The sequence below is a fragment of the Triticum aestivum genome, chromosome 6A (assembly GCF_018294505.1).
Source record: "Triticum aestivum cultivar Chinese Spring chromosome 6A, IWGSC CS RefSeq v2.1, whole genome shotgun sequence".
NCBI lineage: Eukaryota > Viridiplantae > Streptophyta > Magnoliopsida > Poales > Poaceae > Triticum > Triticum aestivum.
This window is the reverse complement of record NC_057809.1, coordinates 127,037,911-127,061,747: the sequence shown is the minus strand read 5'-3', so window position 1 is coordinate 127,061,747 and position 23,837 is coordinate 127,037,911. Positions and strand designations below refer to the sequence as shown.

Sequence of the window (23,837 nt, the reverse complement as noted above, 5' to 3'; positions counted from 1 at the left end):
CCCTACGGGTTCGAGAACAATGTAGACATGACCGAGACACGTCTCCGATCAATAACCAATAGCGGAACCTGGATGCTCATATTGGTTCCCACATATTCTACGAAGATCTTTATCGGTCAGACCGCATAACAACATACGTTGTTCCCTTTGTCATCGGTATGTTACTTGCCCGAGATTCGATCGTCGGTATCTCAATACCTAGTTCAATCTCGTTACCGGCAAGTCTCTTTACTCGTTTCGTAATACATCATCTCGCAACTAACTCATTAGTTGCAATACTTGCAAGGCTTATGTGATGTGCATTACCGAGAGGGCCCAGAGATACCTCTCCGACAATCGAAGTGACAAATCCTAATCTCGAAATACGCCAACCCAACATGTACCTTTGGAGACACCTGTAGAGCTCCTTTATAATCACCCAGTTACGTTGTGACGTTTGGTAGCACACAAAGTGTTCCTCCGGTAAACGGGAGTTGCATAATCTCATAGTCATAGGAACATGTATAAGTCATGAAGAAAGCAATAGCAACATAGTAAACTATCGAGTGGTAAGCTAACGGAATGGGTCAAGTCAATCACATCATTCTCCTAATGATGTGATCCCGTTAATCAAATAACAACTCTTTGTCTATGGTTAGGAAACATAATCATCTTTGATTAACGAGCTAGTCAAGTAGAGGCATACTAGTGAGGTTTAGTTTGTCTATGTATTCACACAAGTATTATGTTTCCGGTTAATACAATTCTAGCATGAATAATAAACATTTATCATGATATAAGGAAATAAAATAATAACTTTATTATTGCCTCTAGGGCATATTTCCTTCACTCTGTTCTCATACATGGATCATATCTCAGATTTCATGGCCTCAAACCATTTCGCGGAATCTGGGCTCATCATCGCTTCCTCATAGTTCGCAAGTTCGTCATGGTCTAGTAACATGACTTCCCGAATAGGATTACCGTACCACTCTGGTGCGGATCTCACTCTGGTTTACCTACGAGATTCGGTAGTAACTTGATCTGAAGTTACATGATCATCATCATTAGCTTCCTCACTAATTGGTGTAGTAGTCACAAGAACAGATTTTGTGATGAACTACTTTCCAATAAGGGAGAAGGTACAATTACCTTATCAAGTTCTACTTTCCTCCCACTCACTTCTTTCGAGAGAAACTCCTTCTCTAGAAAGGATCCATTCTTAGCAACGAATTTGCCTTCGGATCTGTGATAGAAGGTGTACCCAACAATTTCGTTTGGGTATCCTATGAAGACATATTTCTCCGATTTGGGTTTGAGCTTATCAGGATGAAACTTTTTCATATAAGCATCACAATCCGAAACTTTAAGAAACGACAACTTTGGTTTCTTGCCAAACCACAGTTCAGATTGTGTCGTCTCAACGGACTTAGATGGTGGCCTTTTAAACGTGAATGCAGCTGTCTCTAATGCATAACCCCAAAACGATAGTGGTAGATCGTTAAGAGACATCATAGATTGCACTATATCCAATAAAGTACGGTTATGACGATCGGACACACCATTATGCTGTGGTGTTCCAGGTGGCATGAGTTTGTGAAACTATTCTACAATGTTTTAATTGAAGACCAAACTCGTAACTCAAATATTTGTCTTCGCGATCAGATCGTAGAAACCTTATTTTCTTGTCACGATGATTTTCCACTTCACCCTGAAATTATTTGAACTTTTCAGATGTTTCAGACTTATGTTTCATCAAGTAGATATACTCATATCTGCTCAAATCATCTGTGAAGGTCAGAAAATAACGATACCCGCCGCGAGCCTCAACACTCATTGGACTGCATACATCAGTATGTATTATTTCCAATCAAGTTTGTTGCTCGCTCCATTGTTCCGGAGAACGGAGTCTTAGTCATCTTGCCCATGAGGCATGGTTCGCAAGTACCAAGTGATTCATAATCAAGTGGTTCCAAAAATCCATCAGTATGGAGTTTCTTCATGCGCTTTACACCGATATGACCTAAACGGCAGTGCCACAAATAAGTTGCACTATCATTATTAACTTTGCATCTTTTGGCTTCAATATTATGAATATGTGTAACACTATGATCGAGATCCAACGAACTATTTTCATTGGGTGTATGACCATCGAAGGTTTTATTCATGTAAACAGAACAACAATTATTCTCCGATTTTAATGAATAACCGTATTGCAATAAACATGATCAAATCATATTCATGCTCAATGCAAACACCAAATAACACTTATTTAGTTTCAACACTAATCCCGAAAGTATAGGGAGTGTGCGATGATGATCATATCAATCTTGGAACTACTTCCAACACACATCGTCACCTCACCCTTTACTAGTTTATGTTTATTCTGCAACTCCCATTTTGAGTTACTACTTTTAGCAACTGAACCAGTATCAAATGCCGAGGGGTTGCTATAAACACTAGTAGAGTACACATCAATAACACGTATATCCAATATACCTTTGTTTACCTTGCCATCCTTCTTATCCGCCAAATACTTGGGGCAGTTCCACTTCTAGTGACCAGTCCCTTTGCAGTAGAAGCACTTAGTCTCAGGCTTAGGATCAGACTTGGGCTTCTTCACTTGAGCAGCAACTTGCTTGCCGTTCTTCTTGAAGTTCCCCTTCTTCCCTTTGCCCTTTTCTTGAAACTAGTGGTCTTGTCAACCATCAACACTTGATGTTTTCTTGATTTCTACCTTCGTTGATTTCAGCATCACGAAGAGCTTGGGAGTTGTTTCCGTTATCCCTTGCATATTATAGTTCATCACGAAGTTCTACTAACTTGGTGATGGTGACTAGAGAATTCTGTCAATCACTATCTTATCTAGAAGATTAACTCCCACTTGATTCAAGTGATTGTAGTACCCAGACAATCTGAGCACATGCTCACTAGTTGAGCGATTCTCCTCCATCTTTTAGCTATAGAACTTGTTGGAGACTTCATATCTCTCAACTCGGGTATTTGCTTGAAATATTAACTTCAACTCCTGGAACATCTCATATGGTCCATGACGTTCAAAACGTCTTTGAAGTCCCGATTCTAAGCCATTAAGCATGGTGCACTAAACTATCAAGTAGTCATCATATTGAGCTAGCCAAACATTCATTACGTCTGCATCTGCTCCTGCAATAGGTCTGTCACCTAGTGGTGCATCAAGGACATAATTCTTCTGTGCAGCAATGAGGATAAACCTCAGATCACGGATCCAATCCGCATCATTGCTACTAACATCTTTCAACACAATTTTCTCTAGGAACATATCAAAATAAACACAGGGAAACAACAACGCGAGCTATTGATCTACAACATAATTTGCAAAATACTACCAGGACTAAGTTCATGATAAATTTAAGTTCAATTAATCATATTATTTAAGAACTCCCACTTAGATAGACATCCCTCTAATCATCTATGTGATCACGTGATCCAAATCAACTAAACCATAACCGATCATCACGTGAAATGGAGTAGTTTTCAATGGTGAACATCGCTATGTTGATCATATCTACTATATGATTCACGCTCGACCTTTCGGTCTCAGTGTTCCGAGGCCATATCTGCATATGCTAGGCTCGTCAAGTTTAACCTGAGTATTCTGCGTGTGCAAAACTGGCTTGCACCCGTTGTAGATGGACGTAGAGCTTATCACACCCGATCATCACGTGGTGTCTGGGCACGACGAACTTTGGCAACGGTGCATACTCAGGGAGAACACTTTTTATCTTGAAATTTAGTGAGAGATCATCTTATAATGCTACCGTCAATCAAAGCAAGATAAGATGCATAAAAGATAAACATCACATACAATCAATATAAGTGATATGATATGGCCAACATCATCTTGTGCTTGTGATCTCCATCTCCGAAGCACCGTCATGATCACCATCGTCACCGGCGCGACACCTTGATCTCCATCATAGCATCGTTGTCGTCTCGCCAATCTTATGCTTCTACGACTATTGCTACCGCTTAGTGATAAAGTAAAGCATTACAGGGCGATTGCATTGCATACAATAAAGCGACAACCATATGGCTCCTGCCAGTTGCCGATAACTTGGTTACAAAACATGATCATCTCATACAATAAAATTTAGCATCATGCCTTGACCATATCACATCACAACATGCCCTGCAAAAACAAGTTAGACGTCCTCTACTTTGTTTGTTGCAAGTTTTACGTGGCTGCTACGGGCTTAAGCAAGAACCAATCTTACCTACGCATCAAAACCACAACGATAGTTTGTCAAGTTGGTGCTGTTTTAACCTTCGCAAGGACCGGGCGTAGCCACACTCGGTCAACTAAAGTTGGAGAAACTGACACCCGCCAGCCACCTGTGTGCAAAGCACGGCGGTAGAACCAGTCTCGTGTAAGCGTACGTGTAATGTCGGTCCGGGCCGCTTCATCAACAATACCGCCGAACCAAAGTATGACATGCTGGTAAGCAGTATGACTTATATCGCCCACAACTCACTTGTGTTCTACTCGTGCATATAACATCAAACCATAAAACCTAGGCTCGGATGCCACTGTTGGGGAACGTAGTAATTTCAAAAAAATTCCTACGCACACGCAAGATCATGGTGATGCATAGCAATGAGAGGGGAGAGTGTTGTCTACGTACCCTCGTAGATCGAAGCGAAAGCGTTGACACAACGTAGAGGAAGTAGTCGTACGTCTTCCCGGTCCAACCGATCCAAGCACCGTTACTCCGGCACCTCCGAGTTCTTGGCACACGTTCAGCTCGATGACGCTCCCCGGGCTCCGATCCAGCAAAGCTTCGGGGAGGAGTTCCGTCAGCACGACGGCGTGGTGACGATCTTGATGTTCAACCGTCGCAGGGTTTCGCCTAAGCACCGCTACAATATGACCGAGGTGGAATATGGTGGAGGGGGGCACCGCACACGGCTAAGGAACGATCACGCAGATCAACTTGTGTGTTCTAGGGTGCCCCCGTATATAAAGGAGCCAAGGGGAGGGGGGCCGGCCAAGGAGGGCGTGCCAAGGGGGAGTCCTACTCCCACCGGGAGTAGGACTCCCTTCTTTCCTAGTTGGAGAAGGAGAAGTGGGAAAGAGGAGGAAGAGGGGAAAGGAAAGGGGGGGGGGGCGCCGCCCCCCTCTCCTTGTCCTATTCGACTAGGGAGGGGAGGGGCGCACGGCCACCTCTTGCCTCCTTTCCTCTTCTCCCTTAGGGCCCATGTAGGCCCAATAACCCCCGGGGGGTTCTGGTAACCCCCCGGTACTCCGGTAAAATCCCGATTTCACCCGGAACGATTCCGATATCCAAATGTAGGCTTCCAATATATCGATCTTTATGTCTTGACCATTTCGAGACTCCTCGTCATGTCCATGATCATATCCGGGACTCCGAACAACCTTCGGTACATCAAAATACATAAACTCATAATGAAACTGTCATCGTAACGTTAAGCGTGCGGACCCTACGGTTCGAGAACAATGTAGACATGACCGAGACACGTCTCCGGTCAATAACCAATAGCGGAACCTGGATGCTCATATTGGTTCCTACATATTCTATGAAGATCTTTATCGGTCAGACCGCATAACAAAATACGTTGTTCCCTTTGTCATCAGTATGTTACTTGCCCGAGATTCGATCGTCGGTATCTCAATACCTAGTTCAATCTCGTTACCGGCAAGTCTCTTTACTCGTTCCGTAATACATCATCTCACAACTAACTCATTAGTTGCAATGCTTGCAAGGCTTATGTGATGTGCATTACCGAGAGGGCCCAGAGATACCTCTCCGACAATCGGAGTGACAAATCCTAATCTCGAAATACGCCAACCCAACATGTACCTTTGGAGACACCTGTAGAGCACCTTTATAATCACCCAGTTACGTTGTAACGTTTGGTAGCACACAAAGTGTTCCTCCGGCAAATGGGAGTTGCATAATCTCATAGTCATAGGAACATGTATAATGTTGGGGAACGTAGCAGAAATTCAAAATTTTCCTACGTGTCACCAAGATCTATCTATGGAGAGACTAGCAACGAGGGAAGGAGAGTGCATCTACATACCCTTGTAGATCGCTAAGCGGAAGCGTTCAAGTGAACGGGGTTGATGGAGTCGTACTCGTCGTGATTCAGATCACCGATGATCCTAGTGCCGAACGGACGGCACCTCCGCGTTCAACACACGTACAGCTCGACGATGTCTCCCACGCCTTGATCCAGCAAGGAGAGAGGGAGAGGTTGAGGAAGACTCCATCCAGCAGCAGCACAACGGCGTGGTGGTGATGGAGGAGCGTGGCAATCCTGCAGGGCTTCGCCAAGCACCTACGGGAGAGGAGGAGGTGTCACGGGAGGGAGGGAGGCGCCAAGGGCTCAGGTATGGATGCCCTCCCTCCCCTCCACTATATATAGGGGCAGGGGAGAGGGGGAGGCGCAGCCTTGCCCCTTCCTCCAAGGAAGGGGTGCGGCTAAGAGGGGGGAGGAGTCCATCCTCCCCAAGGCACCTCGGAGGTGCCTTCCCCCTTTAGGACTCTCCCCTTTTTCCTATATCTTGGCGCATGGGCCTCTAGGGGCTGGTGCCCTTGGCCCATGTAGGCCAAGGCGCACCCCCTACAGCCCATGTGGCCCCCCGGGGCAGGTGGCCCCACCCGGTGGGCCCCCGGGACCCTTCCGGTGGTCCCGGTACAATACCGATGACCCCGAAACTTGTCCCGATGGCCGAAACAGGACTTCCTATATATAAATCTTTACCTCCGGACCATTCCGGAACTCCTCGTGACGTCCGGGATCTCATCCGGGACTCCGAACAACATTCGGTAACCACATACAAACTTCCTTTATAACCCTAGCGTCATCGAACCTTAAGTGTGTAGACCCTACGGGTTCGGGAGACATGTAGTCATGACCGAGATGTTCTCCGGTCAATAACCAACAGCGGGATCTGGATACCCATGTTGGCTCCCACATGTTCCACGATGATCTCATCGGATGAACCACGATGTCAAGGACTCAATCAATCCCGTATACAATTCCCTTTGTCTAGCGGTATGGTACTTGCCCGAGATTCGATCGTCGGTATACCGATACCTTGTTCAATCTCGTTACCGGCAAGTCTCTTTACTCGTTCCGTAACACATCATCCCGTGATCAACCCCTTGGTCACATTGTGCACATTATGATGATGTCCTACCGAGTGGGCCCAGAGATACCTCTCCGTTTACACGGAGTGACAAAATCCCAATCTCGATTCGTGCCAACCCAACAGACACTTTCAGAGATACCCGTAGTGTACCTTTATAGCCACCCAGTTACGTTGTGACGTTTGGCACACCCAAAGCACTCCTACGGTATCCGGGAGTTGCACAATCTCATGGTCTAAGGAAATGATACTTGACATTAGAAAAGCTTTAGCATACGAACTACATGATCTTGTGCTAGGCTTAGGATTGGGTCTTGTCCATCACATCATTCTCCTAATGATGTGATCCCGTTATCAACGACATCCAATGTCCATGGTCAGGAAACCGTAACCATCTATTGATTAACGAGCTAGTCAACTAGAGGCTTACTAGGGACATGGTGTTGTCTATGTATCCACACATGTATCTGAGTTTCCTATCAATACAATTCTAGCATGGATAATAAACGATTATCATGAACAAGGAAATATAATAATAATCAATTTATTATTGCCTCTAGGGCATATTTCCAACAGTCTCCCACTTGCACTAGAGTCAATAATCTAGTTCACATCGATATGTGATTAACACTCAAGGTCACATCCCCATGTGACTAACACCCAAAGAGTTTACTAGAGTCAATAATCTAGTTCACATTTACCATGTGATTAACACTCGATGAGTTCTGGGTTTGATCATGTTATGCTTGTGAGAGAGGTTATAGTCAACGGGTCTGAACCTTTCAGATCCGTGTGTGCTTTACAAATCTCTATGTCATCTCCTAGATGCAGCTACCACGTTCTATTTGGAGCTATTCCAAATAACTGTTCTACTTGGAGCTATTCTAAATTGTTGCTCCATTATACGTATCCGGTATCTCTACTCAGAGCTATCCGGATAGGTGTTAAGCTTGCATCGACGTAACCCTTTACGACGAACTCTTTTACCACCTCCATAATTGAGAAAATTCCTTAGTCCACTAGTTACTAAGGATAACTTTGACCGCTGTCCTGTGATCCATTCTTGGATCACTCTTGTACCCCTTGACTGACTCATGGTAAAGCACACTTCAGGTGCGGTACACAGCATAGCATACTGTAGAGCCTATGTCTTAAGCATAGGGGACGACCTTCGTTCCTTTCTCTCTATTCTGCCATGGTCGAGCTTTAAGTCTTAACTTCATACCTTACAACTCAGGCAAGAACTCCTTCTTTGACTGATCCATCTTGAACACCTTCAAGATCACGTCAAGGCATGTGCTCATTTGAAAGTACTATTAAGCGTTTTGATCTATCCTTATAGATCTTGATGCTCAATGTTCAAGTAGCTTAATCCAGGTTTTCCATTGAAAACACTTTCCAAATAACCCTATATGCTTTCCAGAAATTCTACGTCATTTCTGATCATTAATATGTCAACAACATATACTCATCAGAAATTCTATAGTGCTCCCACTCACTTCTTTGGAAATACAAGTTTCTCATAAACTTTGTATACACCCAAAATCTTTGATCATCATCAAAGCATACATTCCAACTCCGAGATGCTCACTCCAGTCCTCAGAAGGATTGCTGGAGCTTTGCATACTTATTAGCATATTTCAGGATAGACAAAACCTTCCGGTTGTATCACATACAACCTTTCCTCAAGAATCGTCGAGGAAACAATGTTTTGACATCCTATCTGCAAGATTTCATAAATAATGCAGTAATTGCTAATATAATTCCAACAGACTCTTAGCATCGCTACGAGTGAGAAAGTCTCATCGTAGTCAACTCCTTGAACTTGTCGAAAAACATCTTAACGACAAGTCGAGCTTTCTCAATGGTGACACTTACCATCATTGTCTGTCTTCCTTTCAAAATCCATATGTACCTAACAGCCTTACGACCATCAAGTAGTTCTTCCAAAGTCTACACTTTGTTTTCATACATGGATCCTCTCTCGGGTTTTATGGCCTTGAGCCATTTATCGGAATCCGGGCCCACCATCGCTTCTCCATAGCTCGTAGGTTCATTGTTGTCTAGCAACATGACTTCCAAGACAGGATTACGTACCACTCTGAAGTAGTACGCATCCTTGTCATCCCACGAGGTTTGGTAGTGACTTGATCCGAAGTTTCATGATCACTATCATAAGCTTCCACTTCAGTTGGTGTACGTGCCACAGGAACAACTTCCTGTGCCCTGCTACACACTTGTTGAAGTGACGGTTCAATAACCTCATCAAGTCTCCACCATCCTCCCACTCAATTCTTTCGAGAGAAACTTTTCCTCGAGAAAGGACCCGATTCAAGAAACAATCCCTATTGCTTTCGGATCTGAATTAGGAGGTATACCCAACTGTTTTTGGGTGTCCTATGAAGATGCATTTTATCTGCTTTGGGTTCGAGCTTATCAACCTGAAACCTTTTCACATAAGCGTCGCAGCCCCAAACTTTCAAGAAACGGCAACTTAGGTTTCTCCAAACCATAGTTCATACGGTGTCGTCTCAACGAAATTATGTGGTGCCCTATTTAAAGTGAATGTGGTTGTCTCTAATGCCTAACCCATGAACGATAGTGGTAACTCGATAAGAGACATCATGGTATGCACCATATCCAATAGGGTGCAACTATGACGTTTGGACACACCATCACACTATGGTGTTCCAGGCTGTATCAGTTGTGAAACAATTTCCACAATGTCTTAATTCTGTGCCAAACTCGTGATTCAGATATTCATCTCTATGATCATATCATAGATCTTTTATCCTCTTGTCACGACGATCTTTCAACTTCACACTGAAATTACTTGAACCTTTCAATAATTCAGACTCGTGATTCATCAAGTAAATATACTCAACATCTACTCGAATCATCTGTGAAGTAAGAACATAACGATATTCACTGCATGCCTCAGCACTCATTGGACTGCACACATCAAAATGTGTTACTTCCAACAAGTTGCTATCTTGTTCCATCTTACTGAAAACGAGGCTTTTCAGTCATCTTGCCCATGTGGTATGATTTGCATGTCCCAAGTGATTCAAAATCAAGTGAGTCAAAACGGTCCATTTGCATGGAGTTTCTTCATGCATATACACCAATAGACATGGTTCGCATGTCTCAAACTTTTCAAAAACGAGTGAGCCCAAAGATCCATCAATATGGAGCTTCTTCATGCGTTTTATACCGATATGACTTACGTGGCAGTGCCACAAGTAGGTGGTACTATCATTACTATCTTTTGGCATGAACATGTGTATCACTACGATCGAGATTTAATAAACCATTCATTTTAGGTGTAAGACCATTGAAGGTATTATTCAAATAAACAGAGTAACCATTATTCTCCTTAAATGAATAACCGTATTGCGATAGACGTAATCCAATCATGTCTATGCTCAACGCAAACACCAAATAACAATTATTTAGGTTTAACACCAATCTCTTTGGTAGAGGGAGCGTGCGATGCTTGATCATATCAAGCTTGGAAAAACTTCCAACACATATCGTCAGCTCACCTTTAGCTAGTCTCCGTTTATTCCGTAGCCTTTTGTTTCGAGTTACTAACACTTAGCAACCGAACCGGTATCTAATACCCTGGTGCTACTAGGAGTACTAGCAAAGTACACATTAACACAATGTATATCCAATATACTTCTATCGACCTTGCCAGCCTTCTTATCTACCAAGTATCTAGGGTAATTCTGCTCTAGTGGTTGTTCCCCTTATTACAGAAGCACTTAGTCTCGGGTTTGGGTTTACCTTGGGTTTCTTCACTAGAGCAGCAGCTGATTTGCCGTTTCATGAAGTATCCCTTCTTGCCCTTGCCCTTCTTGAAACTAGTGGTTTCACCAACCATCAACAATTGATGCTCCTTCTTGATTTCTACTTTCGCGGTGTCAAACATCGCGAATACCTCAAGGATCATCATATCTATCCCTGATATGTTATAGTTCATCACGAAGCTCTAGCAGCTTGGTGGCAATGACTTTGGAGAAACCATCACTGTCTTATCTGGAAGATCAACTCCCACTCGATTCAAATGATTGTTGTACTCAGACAATCTGAGCACAAGCTCAACAATTGAGCTTTTCTCCTTAGTTTGCAGGTTAAGAAAATCGTCGGAGGTCTTATACCTCTTGACGTGGGCACGAGCCTGAAATCCCAATTTCAGCCCTCAAAACATCTCATATGTTTCGCGATGTTTCAAAAACGTCTTTGGTGCCTCAACTCTAAACCGTTTAACTGAACTATCACGTAGTTATCAAAACGTGTATGTCAGATGTTCGCAACAACCACAGACAACGTTCGAGGTTCAGCACACTGAGCGGTGCATTAAGGACATAAGCCTTCTATGAAGCAATGAGGACAATCCTCAGTTTACGGACCTAGTCCGCATAATTGCTACTATCAACTTTCAACTAATTTTTCTCTAGGAACATATCTAAACAGTAGAACTATAGCGTGAGCTACGACATAATTTGCAAAAACCTTTTGACTATGTTCAGGATAATTAAGTTCATCTTATGAACTCCCACTCAGATAGACATCCCTCTAGTCATCTAAGTGATTACATGATCCGAGTCAAACTAGGCCGTGTCCGATCATCACGTGAGACGGACTAGTCATCATCGGTGAACATCTTCATGTTGATCGTATCTTCTATACGACTCATGTTCGACCTTTCGGTCTCCGTGTTCCGAGGCCATGTCTGTACATGCTAGGCTCGTCAAGTTAACCCTAAGTGTTTCGCGTGTGTAAATCTGTCTTACACCCGTTGTATGTGAACGTTAGAATCTAACACCCGATCATCACGTGGTGCTTCGAAACACGAACTGTCGCAACGGTGCACAGTTAGGGGAGAACACTTCTTGAAATTGTTGTAAGGGATCATCTTATTTACTACCGTCGTTCTAAGCAAATAAGATGTATAAACATGATAAACATCACATGCAATCAAATAGTGACATGATATGGCCATCATCACTTTGCTCCTTTTGATCTCCATCTTCGGGGCTCCATGATCATCATCGTCACCGGCATGACACCATGATCTCCATCATCATGATCTCCATCATCGTGTCTTCATGAAGTTGCCTCGCCAACTATTACTTCTACTACTATGGCTAACGGTTAGCAATAAAGTAAAGTAATTACATGACGTTTAAGTTGACACGCAGGTCACAAATAAATAAAGACAACTCCTATGGCTCCTGCCGGTTGTCATACTCATCGACATGCAAGTCGTGATTCCTATTACAAGAACATGATCAATCTCATACATCACATATATCATTCATCACATCCTTTTTGGCCATATCACATCACATAGCATACCCTGCAAAAACAAGTTAGACGTCCTCTAATTGTTGTTTGCATGTTTTACGTGGCTGCTATGGGTTTCTAGCAAGAACGTTTCTTACCTACGCATGAACCACAACGTGATATGCCAATTGCTATTTACCCTTCATAAGGACCCTTTTCATCGAATCCGATCCGACTAAAGTGGGAGAGACAGACACCCGCCAGCCACCTTATGCAACTAGTGCATGTTTGTCGGTGGAACCGGTCTCACGTAAGCGTACGTGTAAGGTTGGTCCGGGCCGCTTCATCCCACGATGCCGCCGAATCAAGATAAGACTAGTAACGGCAAGCATATTGAACAATATCGACGCCCACAACTACTTTGTGTTCTACTCGTGCAAAGAATCTACGCAATAGACCTAGCTCATGATGCCACTGTTGGGGAACGTAGCAGAAATTCAAAATTTTCCTACGTGTCACCAAGATCTATCTATGGAGAGACTAGCAACGAGGGGAAGGAGAGTGCATCTACATACCCTTGTAGATCGCTAAGCGGAAGCGTTCAAGTGAACGGGGTTGATGGAGTCGTACTCGTCGTGATTCAGATCACCGATGATCCTAGTGCCGAACGGACGGCACCTCCGCGTTCAACACACGTACAGCTCGACGATGTCTCCCACGCCTTGATCCAGCAAGGAGAGAGGGAGAGGTTGAGGAAGACTCCATCCAGCAGCAGCACAACGGCGTGGTGGTGATGGAGGAGCGTGGCAATCCTGCAGGGCTTCGCCAAGCACCTACGGGAGAGGAGGAGGTGTCACGGGAGGGAGGGAGGCGCCAAGGGCTCAGGTATGGATGCCCTCCCTCCCCTCCACTATATATAGGGGCAGGGGAGAGGGGGGAGGCGCAGCCTTGCCCCTTCCTCCAAGGAAGGGGTGCGGCTAAGAGGGGGGAGGAGTCCATCCTCCCCAAGGCACCTCGGAGGTGCCTTCCCCCTTTAGGACTCTCCCCTTTTCCTATATCTTGGCGCATGGGCCTCTAGGGGCTGGTGCCCTTGGCCCATGTAGGCCAAGGCGCACCCCCTACAGCCCATGTGGCCCCCCGGGGCAGGTGGCCCCACCCGGTGGGCCCCCGGGACCCTTCCGGTGGTCCCGGTACAATACCGATGACCCCGAAACTTGTCCCGATGGCCGAAACAGGACTTCCTATATATAAATCTTTACCTCCGGACCATTCCGGAACTCCTCGTGACGTCCGGGATCTCATCCGGGACTCCGAACAACATTCGGTAACCACATACAAGCTTCCTTTATAACCCTAGCGTCATCGAACCTTAAGTGTGTAGACCCTACGGGTTCGGGAGACATGTAGTCATGACCGAGATGTTCTCCGGTCAATAACCAACAGCGGGATCTGGATACCCATGTTGGCTCCCACATGTTCCACGATGATCTCATCGGATGAACCACGATGTCAAGGACTCAATCAATCCCGTATACAATTCCCTTTGTCTAGCGGTATGGTACTTGCCCGAGATTCGATCGTCGGTATACCGATACCTTGTTCAATCTCGTTACCGGCAAGTCTCTTTACTCGTTCCGTAACACATCATCCCGTGATCAACCCCTTGGTCACATTGTGCACATTATGATGATGTCCTACCGAGTGGGCCCAGAGATACCTCTCCGTTTACACGGAGTGACAAAATCCCAATCTCGATTCGTGCCAACCCAACAGACACTTTCAGAGATACCCGTAGTGTACCTTTATAGCCACCCAGTTACGTTGTGACGTTTGGCACACCCAAAGCACTCCTACGGTATCCGGGAGTTGCACAATCTCATGGTCTAAGGAAATGATACTTGACATTAGAAAAGCTTTAGCATACGAACTACATGATCTTGTGCTAGGCTTAGGATTGGGTCTTGTCCATCACATCATTCTCCTAATGATGTGATCCCGTTATCAACGACATCCAATGTCCATGGTCAGGAAACCGTAACCATCTATTGATTAACGAGCTAGTCAACTAGAGGCTTACTAGGGACATGGTGTTGTCTATGTATCCACACATGTATCTGAGTTTCCTATCAATACAATTCTAGCATGGATAATAAACGATTATCATGAACAAGGAAATATAATAATAATCAATTTATTATTGCCTCTAGGGCATATTTCCAACATATAAGTCATGAAGAAAGCAATAGCAACATACTAAATGATCGGGTGCTAAGCTAATGGAATGGGTCATGTCAATCAGATCATTCACCTAATGATGTGATCCCGTTAATCAAATAACAACTCTTTGTCCATGGTTAGGAAACATAATCATCTTTGATTAACGAGCTAGTCAAGTAGAGGCATACTAGTGACACTCTGTTTGTCTATGTATTCATACATGTATTATGTTTCCGGTTAATACAATTCTAGCATGAATAATAAACATTTATCATGATATAAGGAAATAAATAATAACTCTATTATTGCCTCTAGGGCATATTTCCTTCAACAAGGCCACTATGAAGAATACATTTTGCATCTATACAAGGCCACTAACTCTAATCGAGGCAAAACTTAATGATGTTTCCTCGTACTACCAACTTGTTTAATACTTGAATGCATGTAGTCATAATGACACTGTGCTACTTCCTTCTCATTCTTTCACTGCATGCATGTGGGCGTATTAATGATCCCGGTTAACAAAAAGAAAAGTGGGATGACAAAACAATAATTAAATTTTACCTAGGTACCTGTAATTTGAGTTTGTGGCCTTGTATAAGGGAATGGAGGGAGTACAAAAAATATAGAGTGAAAACCAAAATAAACATAAGAAAAAAAGAAATAAGAAAAAATAACAAATAAATAAAAAAGAAAGCAAAGAAAACAATGAGAAACGAGAAAGAAAGAAACAAACCGAGGAAAACAGGAAAACCCAAGTGAACTTAAGTGGCTCCTTAAAACTTATGGCGTTAGTCCATTTTGCATGTATTAGTCTTCTGTGATTTTATACCGTAGTTTTCGAGGAATGTTAGAGGGTGCTTGGATCCAAGGGACTATTTTTAGTCTGACTAAAAATAGTCTCTTTTAGAGGTTAAAGTTCTAAGCACCCCTGACTAAAGAGAAGCTACAACTAGTCTTGAGGCTAAATTTTTTTAGTCATAGGAAACCTACTAAAATATGTATTAGCCCTCTCTCTCCTCATTTAATTCCTCTCTTTTAATACATGCGAGTTCTGGATTGGAGGGTTTGGAGAATAATAAATGCTCAATAACTTGATTTTAGTCTCTTTAGTATTTGGGTCCAAGCATGGATGAGGCTAGCAAATTTTAGTCCCACTACTTTTAGTCATGGGACTAAAACATATCCAAGCACCCTCTTAGTATACAGAAGGACGAGCTAGAGATGACTTCGAATGTCATTGATGTACTCCCTCCATTTTTATATATAAGGCCACAAACTCAGACTACAGGTACCAATGTAAATTTTAATGTGTGCTTTGCAAGTCAGCTTTTCTTTTCGTTTACTGAGACTATTAACACGCCACATGCATGCAAGAAAACTGAGTGAAGGAAGTAGCCGATTGTCATTATGACTGCATGCATATAAGTATTAAACATGCATTAATTTTGCCTTGATTACTGTTGATGGCCTTGTATAGATGCAAAATGTATATTCCATAGTGGCCTTGTATAAGTAAATGGAGGGAGTAACTTTTAATTTTATCAGTGACCTTTGTTGTCCACGTGTGTTTCAATTTGTCTGGTATGTTGTATTCCCGTTAGTTAATCAATAAGGTCAACCGATTGCTCGGGAAAAAAACATAGAAGTGATAGTTGCATGACTTAGAAGATAAGTTGCAAAACACCGGCTACTTCTCCTTGTTTTCCATTGATTTCCCTCGCTTTCGGGTTGTCGATCCGGTGCAAGAAAGCAAGAAATATAATAATCAATATCATTGACGGCGGGGTCTCAATGATTTAAGCCATGACGAATAAATTGAAGATCCCCAGCTTCGACCCATGCTAGTGTGGTTGTGATAGCCGTGCTAGAGCCTATGGTTTTTGGATTTCCTTTGTCCGATCCGACGATAAAGCAAGCAAAGTGCAGTAGTTTGTCACCCTACCATGCAAGGGTTTATGATGTTTTGGCTTTTCGGTGTTTCTTCATTTGAGGCTTTTGTGAATGTGGAGATACAAAAGGAAAAATAAAGAAGACGAGTTTATTTTAGGATCTTTGTTGCCACAGTGTCTTATTGTCATCAACTCACCGAACCATTCTTAGGTTATCAAAAAGTTTGATTGTTTCTCAAAGTTTTCTTAAAAAAAGATAATATAAAGTTCTTATATTTCTTTACAGAGGGAGTACTTCCTATAAGTTGCTACCTTTTTATTGTTCTTCTACAAAAAAAAGAGATACTTCATATAAGTTACTACTCCCTTCGGTCTATATTAATGTCGCTGATTTAGTACAAAGTCGAGGGAGTACATTTTTCTTGTTTATTGCAACAACAATAAGTACTTAATAGATTCATAACTAGAGCCTGCGCAATTTTTCTACTTCTGCAACCACCTTCCCTTAAAGATCAACATCGTCATCACGACTGACCTGTTCCAATTCATTTCTAGCAGATGTGCAATAGTATTTTTGATAATCAGCAGATGTGCAAATGTGCAATAGTATGCACTACCATGCTGGTGTTCCAACTAATATTTACAAACTTGAGCTCTGGAAAACCTTGTACTGCCTACACCGTTTGATTCTTGAGACATCAACGATGATCCATGCAAAGACGTCGAAAAAAGCTGGTCACGCACGCAAATGCCTACACTAACTGAATAAAGCTTGCTCTTTCTCAAGTACCAATAAATTAAAGAAAAAATAAGTAACCAAGGCTTGCAATCCTCAACCAAATGCAAGTACTTGGCTGAACTTCAACACTAGGCATGCATGATTTCCACATCTTACAGCTAAGCAAGAAGCTAGCATTTCCCTTTGCTTTTGGCACTTGAGGTTGTTGAAGTAAAAGAAGAAAGAAATGTTGAACTAAAGGTACTAGTGGGGTACATAATGATCACCCAACCATTTCAAAGACTTCTTTCAATGCGCAATCTGTTTTAAACACCCGACTACCACAAAAGTGTACACCGCTCATGTATGCAACATGGCACCTTCCATTAGTGAAATACCGCAATCTGTCGCGAGCACATTGTCCTCATGGAGGTTTAAGCGAGAAAAAGTATGAGAGAAATATTAGCTGTCAAAACAATAAAAGAAGGAGCTTTATGGAACCTAGCATGAACCCCACTCACCCACTCAGCTTTTCAGGTTAGAGTGATTGATACAGTATATTCCAGTGAAAGACCTGGGGAGACTACTGTACTGCCCCCTCACACATTCAGCTTAAGAACACAGCAACACTGTTGCATTATTCCACTGCTACTTGCTAAAGCTAGTATGAATGTGTGACCCTCCAGCTTCTAAATGAGAATCCATCCCATATACAATCAGACATGCATACCCCCAGCGCGCTTTTTCGTACGGCCTATGAGTCTATGACGAAGCAACCGTATGATAAGATCTTAATTTCCTACCTAATGCGCACATGATCGGGTCTCCTCTTGCCGCCACTGTTTCCCACAGCTCAACCAACCTTGTAAGATTCACTTGCTTAAGAAAAATCTCTTTCTAAGATTCTCAAGAGTCCATGTACATGTCACATATACTGTTCAGAAAGCGGACCCGCTAGCAGCCGTCGCACCTAATTAACAATGAAGTTTTGTCTAATCCGGTGGCTAAGTGCCAACCCAAAGAAGAAGTCTTCACAAATCTCTGTCTGAGATGACAGGTCTCGTTGGAAAAAGAAGCATTTATATTGCAACTTGTACAGAATGCATTTCTAACAAGTTATTTGATAGTAGGTTCCTACAAAGTGCAAACAAGAGTGTGAACAAGGGTAACAAAGAACTCCCTGAGCCACTCAACCGATCTCATGGCTCATTCTTCAAACGCCAACTCGAGACGGTTTAACGAGCTCAAAGCATCAAGCAAGCATTAGAAACTAGGTACTTTACAGATAACAAGATGCAGCACGCTGACTGGGGCAAGTATTTCTTTCATTGCATGAAAATCTTCAAATCTATACAGCGGTGTTCAGAGCCAAAGAAAAGGAAAAGGACGGGGGAAAATTACAGATGAACTCTTTATACAGCGAGGAAGATCAGGTGTGTGGTCCTCTTCTTTGCGAACCCGAAAACTCTATCAACTCAACCAACAAGTATGTGTAGGTCTCACAAGGTTGGGGAACACATCATCAGACAAGCACCAAGAAAGGCAACTGGAGCAAGAAACCATAACCTGCACTCAACATCACAGGCTATCTGAACTATTTGGACGATGTGAGCCCACTGAATCGCCACATTTGGATTGTACCCCTCATTTTTATTTCTCAGCACAGAGATTGATTTTGTGTCGCGCAAGGCGACTCCGGGTTGATCCTCAGCGACCCTCCAAGGTCCATGGGTACCAGGGGAATCAGAGAGTGGAGAACATCTGTGATCAGTGGCCTGTAGCTTGGTTCCGGCTGCACGCAGAGCACAGCCACTGCAGCAACCTGAAAGGTAGCGAAGTAGTTGTGATGAACAGATGTAAATAAAGAAACAATTATGAGTTAATTTCAGTGACGGGTAGTACTTGGTACAAGTGCTTCCGATCCATCGTGTCCCTGATCACAGGGTCGATTATGGTAGGGAGCTTGGATCTGTCAATCAGCTGGGGCATGGCCTGAATTTAAACCCAAATATGTCAGATGCTAATGAAATTAGGCGAATGGAACTTATCTGCCAAATTCAGGCGGTGAATAATTGAAGTGTTCTAGCGAATTTCCGCACTGTTTAACTGGATCAATTCTAGCTAATTTCAAAATGTCACATATCAGAATAGTGTGTACCCATGTAACAATTGACTGGCACTGAGATGGTGCCATCTTCTCAACTGGCCTCCTGCCCAAAAGAAGCTCAAGAAGTACTACTCCAAATGCATATACATCGCTCTTCTCGGTCAACTTCCCTGAATTCAGTGTGGTTACACGTAATTAGAGTAGAACATCGTCCTTGTAAACAAGGTTTAGTCTACAAAGAGAATCACAGACTGGGGCATAAGAAAAAAGAGGGCATAACATACCATCTAGTAAGTACTCAGGGGCAACATAGCCCAAAGTACCGGAAAGCTTCAGATTCCCTTTGCTGCGATTTCCACTTGTCACTGCAAGGCCAAAATCTGAAATCTGCACACCGACAGAGGATTAATGAACTGTTTTGTTTTTCCTTTTGAGTGATATGAGTTATGGTCAATAATACTATTTTAATTGACCAGAACTAAAAAAAGCAGTCATACCTTTGCATTAAAATCTGAATCCAAAAGTATGTTAGATGACTTCAGATCCCTATGGATAATTGGTGGATTGCAGTGTTCGTGAAGATACTCCAATCCCCTGGTTAGTGTAGTTTACCGATGCATATTATGATAACCAATCGTATGCATATAAATAATGCACTTAATCACAAGAATGAAGGAAAGCACAAGATGGGGTACCTTGCTGTATCAAGAGCAATCTTCATCCGAATGTGCCAGCTTAGAGCTGATCCATGTGATGGTCCTAGATGCAACCACACAGATTAAGAAATATTATCAATACTTCTTACCTATCCAACTTCACAGCTCGATATAATTTCCATTTTTTTCAGACAAGAAACTCGAGATAATTTAATGGGAGTGTATACTACCATGAAGTTGTGTTTCCAGTGATCCATTCACCATCAGCTCATAAACAATGAAGCGGTTCTCCTGATGAATGCAGAAGCCCACAAGGGACACTATATTCGAATGCTGAATCCTCTGAAGCAAATCCAGCTCATTCTGCCAAATCAACAACAATCAAAACATTTTCAGCAAGACCAGACAACAATCTGAAAACAACTAGTATTGTAGAACACAATCATCACCTCGAATTCTTTCTCATACTCCTGTCCGTCGCACCCCAGCCTCTTCACCGCAGCGACAAACCCTCCATCAAAACTGGCCTTATACATGCACCCGAATCCACCGACCCCGAGCACATTGCTCTCACTGAAATTGCCCGTCGCCGCCTCCAGCGACGCGTACTCCATCATCGCCACAAGGCCCTTCTTGGTAGCCTTGAATGAGTTGAACCTGTTCAAGATTGGCACCAATGCTATCCTTTGGGTATCTGCACAAATGCAAACACATCAGTAGCTAACTCACTTACTGCTTGGATACATCAGAACCAATTAACACGGAGCAAGAAGAGTATCAAGACCTGTGCTTTGGGTGTCCTTGAAGTCGTCTGGGGCTCGGCGATATCGCCGCCACGCGATGCAGGCGAAAAGCACGGCGAGGACGATCATCACCCCGGCGATGGAGGCGAGGACGACGGCGATGATAATCTGCCTGCGCAAATGTTGGTGCGTTTCCTCCGCTTCCACTGTGAGCACTGCAACACGGAGGCAAATGGAGGGTGGTGGTTAGGCACTTGGGGTGTTTGGTTGGGCGTTGGCAAAGATCAACCTTTTCGAAGAGTAAAAATTGGAGCACCCCAAAGCCAAACCTTCTTTTGCCATTAAATCCGAAAGAAACAGCAACACTTTAATTGAATTTAATGCAGCGATCTTAGCAGGATCCTTGCGTCGCCTCCCCTCAGATTTTGACAAGTTTTATGAGCACAAAATGCAGTACTGGTAGTAGTAGTGATTTTTCCCAGCATTCCGAAAGAAAGAACTGTGCGCTCGGATTAAGTTTGCACTGAAATTCACGGAAAAGATTCCTTTGCTCAAAGCTGGGGACAAATGATCCCAAGATAAGATGCACTTTTTCCCCACCATTCCCAATGAACCAAAATGGCTTCCCCACCAAATCAGCACTGAAATTTCTGAAATAAGGACGAAGCAGGCAAGAGAATGTTTCCCCAAATTTGAAATTTTGGCAAGAGGCCATCCACAGGCGAGCAAATGCGGCAGCACAGGGCCAGAATCAAGGGCCCAGAAAAACAACGCTGTTGCAAGAAGACAATGAACACGGGGGTGAAAAGAAAAGGCGTTGATCCAGCTGCACTGCTGGCTGCCGACCTACCAAAGGGAGCAGGCGCCGCGGCCGCCGGAGGAGCAGCGACGCTGCCGTTCGAGGAGGCGAGGTCGCCGACGGCCGTGGACGCGGCCGCAGCCGCCGGAGAGGAAGCCATGGGCGGCGGAGCCCCTCCTCCATTGGCCGCGAGCGGGCAGCAGAGCAGCGGCAGCAAGAAGATGACGAAGAGGTAGAAGGTGGAGGGGGCCAGGAGCGGCAATGGAGACGCCGGCATTGACCGCATCCTTCCTGGTATCCCACTCTCCCCCCGGCGGGCCGGCCTCTGTCTTCTCTCCTTCTTTCTCAGCCTCTCTCAGCTTCTCTCTCTCTACTCCTGGGCTGGTGCTGGTCCTGGGGAGGAGACAATGGCGACAACAAGAACACAAGAGCCAGTGCCGGTCTGACAAGATACCATCCCAGTCAGGGCATCCAAAGAAGTGAAAAAAAGGAGCCGCGGCCGCGGCAGTTGGAGTGGCCTTGTCCTCTTCCCCCCCTCCCCCGCCCTGAGATTCTTGTGTGCACTCCTCCAATGGCTTGCCCGCCCGGCTTACACTAGTCGCTGTTACCGCTCGACCGATCCTTCCGTCTCCCTTTTCTATCCCAAATCGTACTGCCGCCCTCTCTCTTGATCTCCTGGATCAGCGAGAGGGAAACGGGGCCAGGACCGGGGAGAGGGAGAGGGAGAGGGATGCGGTGCACGACTGCACTGACAGCACGGTGCGGAGGGGGGGAGGGGGACGGGTTGTTGATGGGGCGGAGGCCAGCGGGGTCATGTGGCAGTTGCGGAAAGGCGCTGCTGGCTCCGGATTAGCGGGGTGGTCATGCGCGAGATGCGTCCCTCCCATGGATGCTGTGGTGGACTGGTGGTACACCCTACACCGGCCGGCTTCAAACCTTGGTGTTGCTCCGTGATTCCCTCCTCCGGTGTGGTGCGGTGCGGCGACGGCCCCGCGTCGGTACAGTGCTCGTTTGGAACGGACAGACGCCTTTGATTCCGTGTACAGGAACCGATTTTCATTTAATCCGTCGATTGATTGATCTGCAGAAACGGGGTTGTTAGCACTTCGGACATGAAGTCAAATGGGGTTAGCCCAGGGATATTGATTCGGCGCTGAACAGTTCGTCTGGGACGAGGCAGACGTTTCAGCCGTCTCGCCTCACCTGCCACCCCTACTAGGCTACTACTACGCCTTAAATCACAAGGTTTTAGATCGAGTGTCAGGCATGTCACACAAAAACAGCTTGATGGTTATCTTATGTGGAAGAGCTTTAACTTTGGGGAAATGGTGAGGAATGACATGCGTGATAATGACTAGTACAAGGTTTGTTACGAGATTACAACAAGCTAACAACAATTAGTTGTATAAAATATCTTGTGGTTAGCTAACCAACCCTTTCACTAATAACCCTACCGCTGAAGGTATAGCAGCACTGAGACGCCTGGAATTTTTTGGAGAGATTGGGATGTTCACCAACAATGGCCGAATCTTTTTTTTTTGCGGATAAACTTATAATACTCAAGCATCAAACGTACAATCCTGCTTACACAAATAAATCGATGAGCTCTTGGGGTCCTGATCCCAACCAGACAAGAGTTTTACTCTCAGTTCTAGCAAAACTAGCTAAAAAATCACTAACTAAATTTTGACCACGCTTGATATGAACAATACTAGTCGTTTGAAGAAACTTCATAGCATTACTATACCTTCCCTATTCATTACGGATTGGTTATTTGTCAGTACGGGTTTAGCTTATGAGGTGTTTGGAAGTCCTAGGCCAAACGAGTATTTCACGGAAAGCCGGCAAGGAATTCCGTTAATAACCGACCGTTAAGTACTTTATCTCTGCCACCAAAGACGCGTAGATTGATCTGTCAATGTCCTTGTCCTTCAACATATTCACTGCTATAAGTGAATCCATCCCGATACAAACTGGAAGTTCCGTCCGCTGAATAGCAATGGATGAACCCTCCACGCAAGCGCATAATTCTGCTTCAAGGGCATCTCGGCATGAAAATAACTCCCTGCAAGATGAATAAATAATGTTGCTTAGATTATCGCTAAGCACCATACCAGCACCAGCCCTACCATCATTAGTCCAGAAACCATTCGTATTGAGCTTCACCCAACCCTCAGGAGGAGGAAGCCACTTAACGGGAGGCACAATTCTTGATATTTCATGTGGCCTATTTACCGCTGGATCATAAGATATCACCGCTTTACCTTTCGTCGGATCA

At 44.2% G+C, this 23,837-nt stretch overlaps 1 protein-coding gene across 1 annotated transcript; it reads right to left on the bottom strand.

Moving 5' to 3' along the window:
* Window positions 1-18,562: 18,562 nt before the first annotated feature.
* Window positions 18,563-22,335, bottom strand: LOC123132459 (probable receptor-like protein kinase At1g80640). The gene is made up of 10 exons (XM_044552252.1): window positions 21,611-22,335; window positions 20,802-20,975; window positions 20,467-20,711; window positions 20,248-20,380; window positions 20,057-20,120; window positions 19,859-19,955; window positions 19,646-19,748; window positions 19,413-19,531; window positions 19,157-19,246; window positions 18,563-19,076 (listed from the first exon to the last, which is right to left on the bottom strand). Exons 1-10 carry the CDS (start codon window positions 21,843-21,845, stop codon window positions 18,912-18,914), a joined length of 1,425 nt encoding a protein of 474 aa, XP_044408187.1. The 5' UTR covers window positions 21,846-22,335; the 3' UTR covers window positions 18,563-18,911.
* Window positions 22,336-23,837: the final 1,502 nt, after the last annotated feature.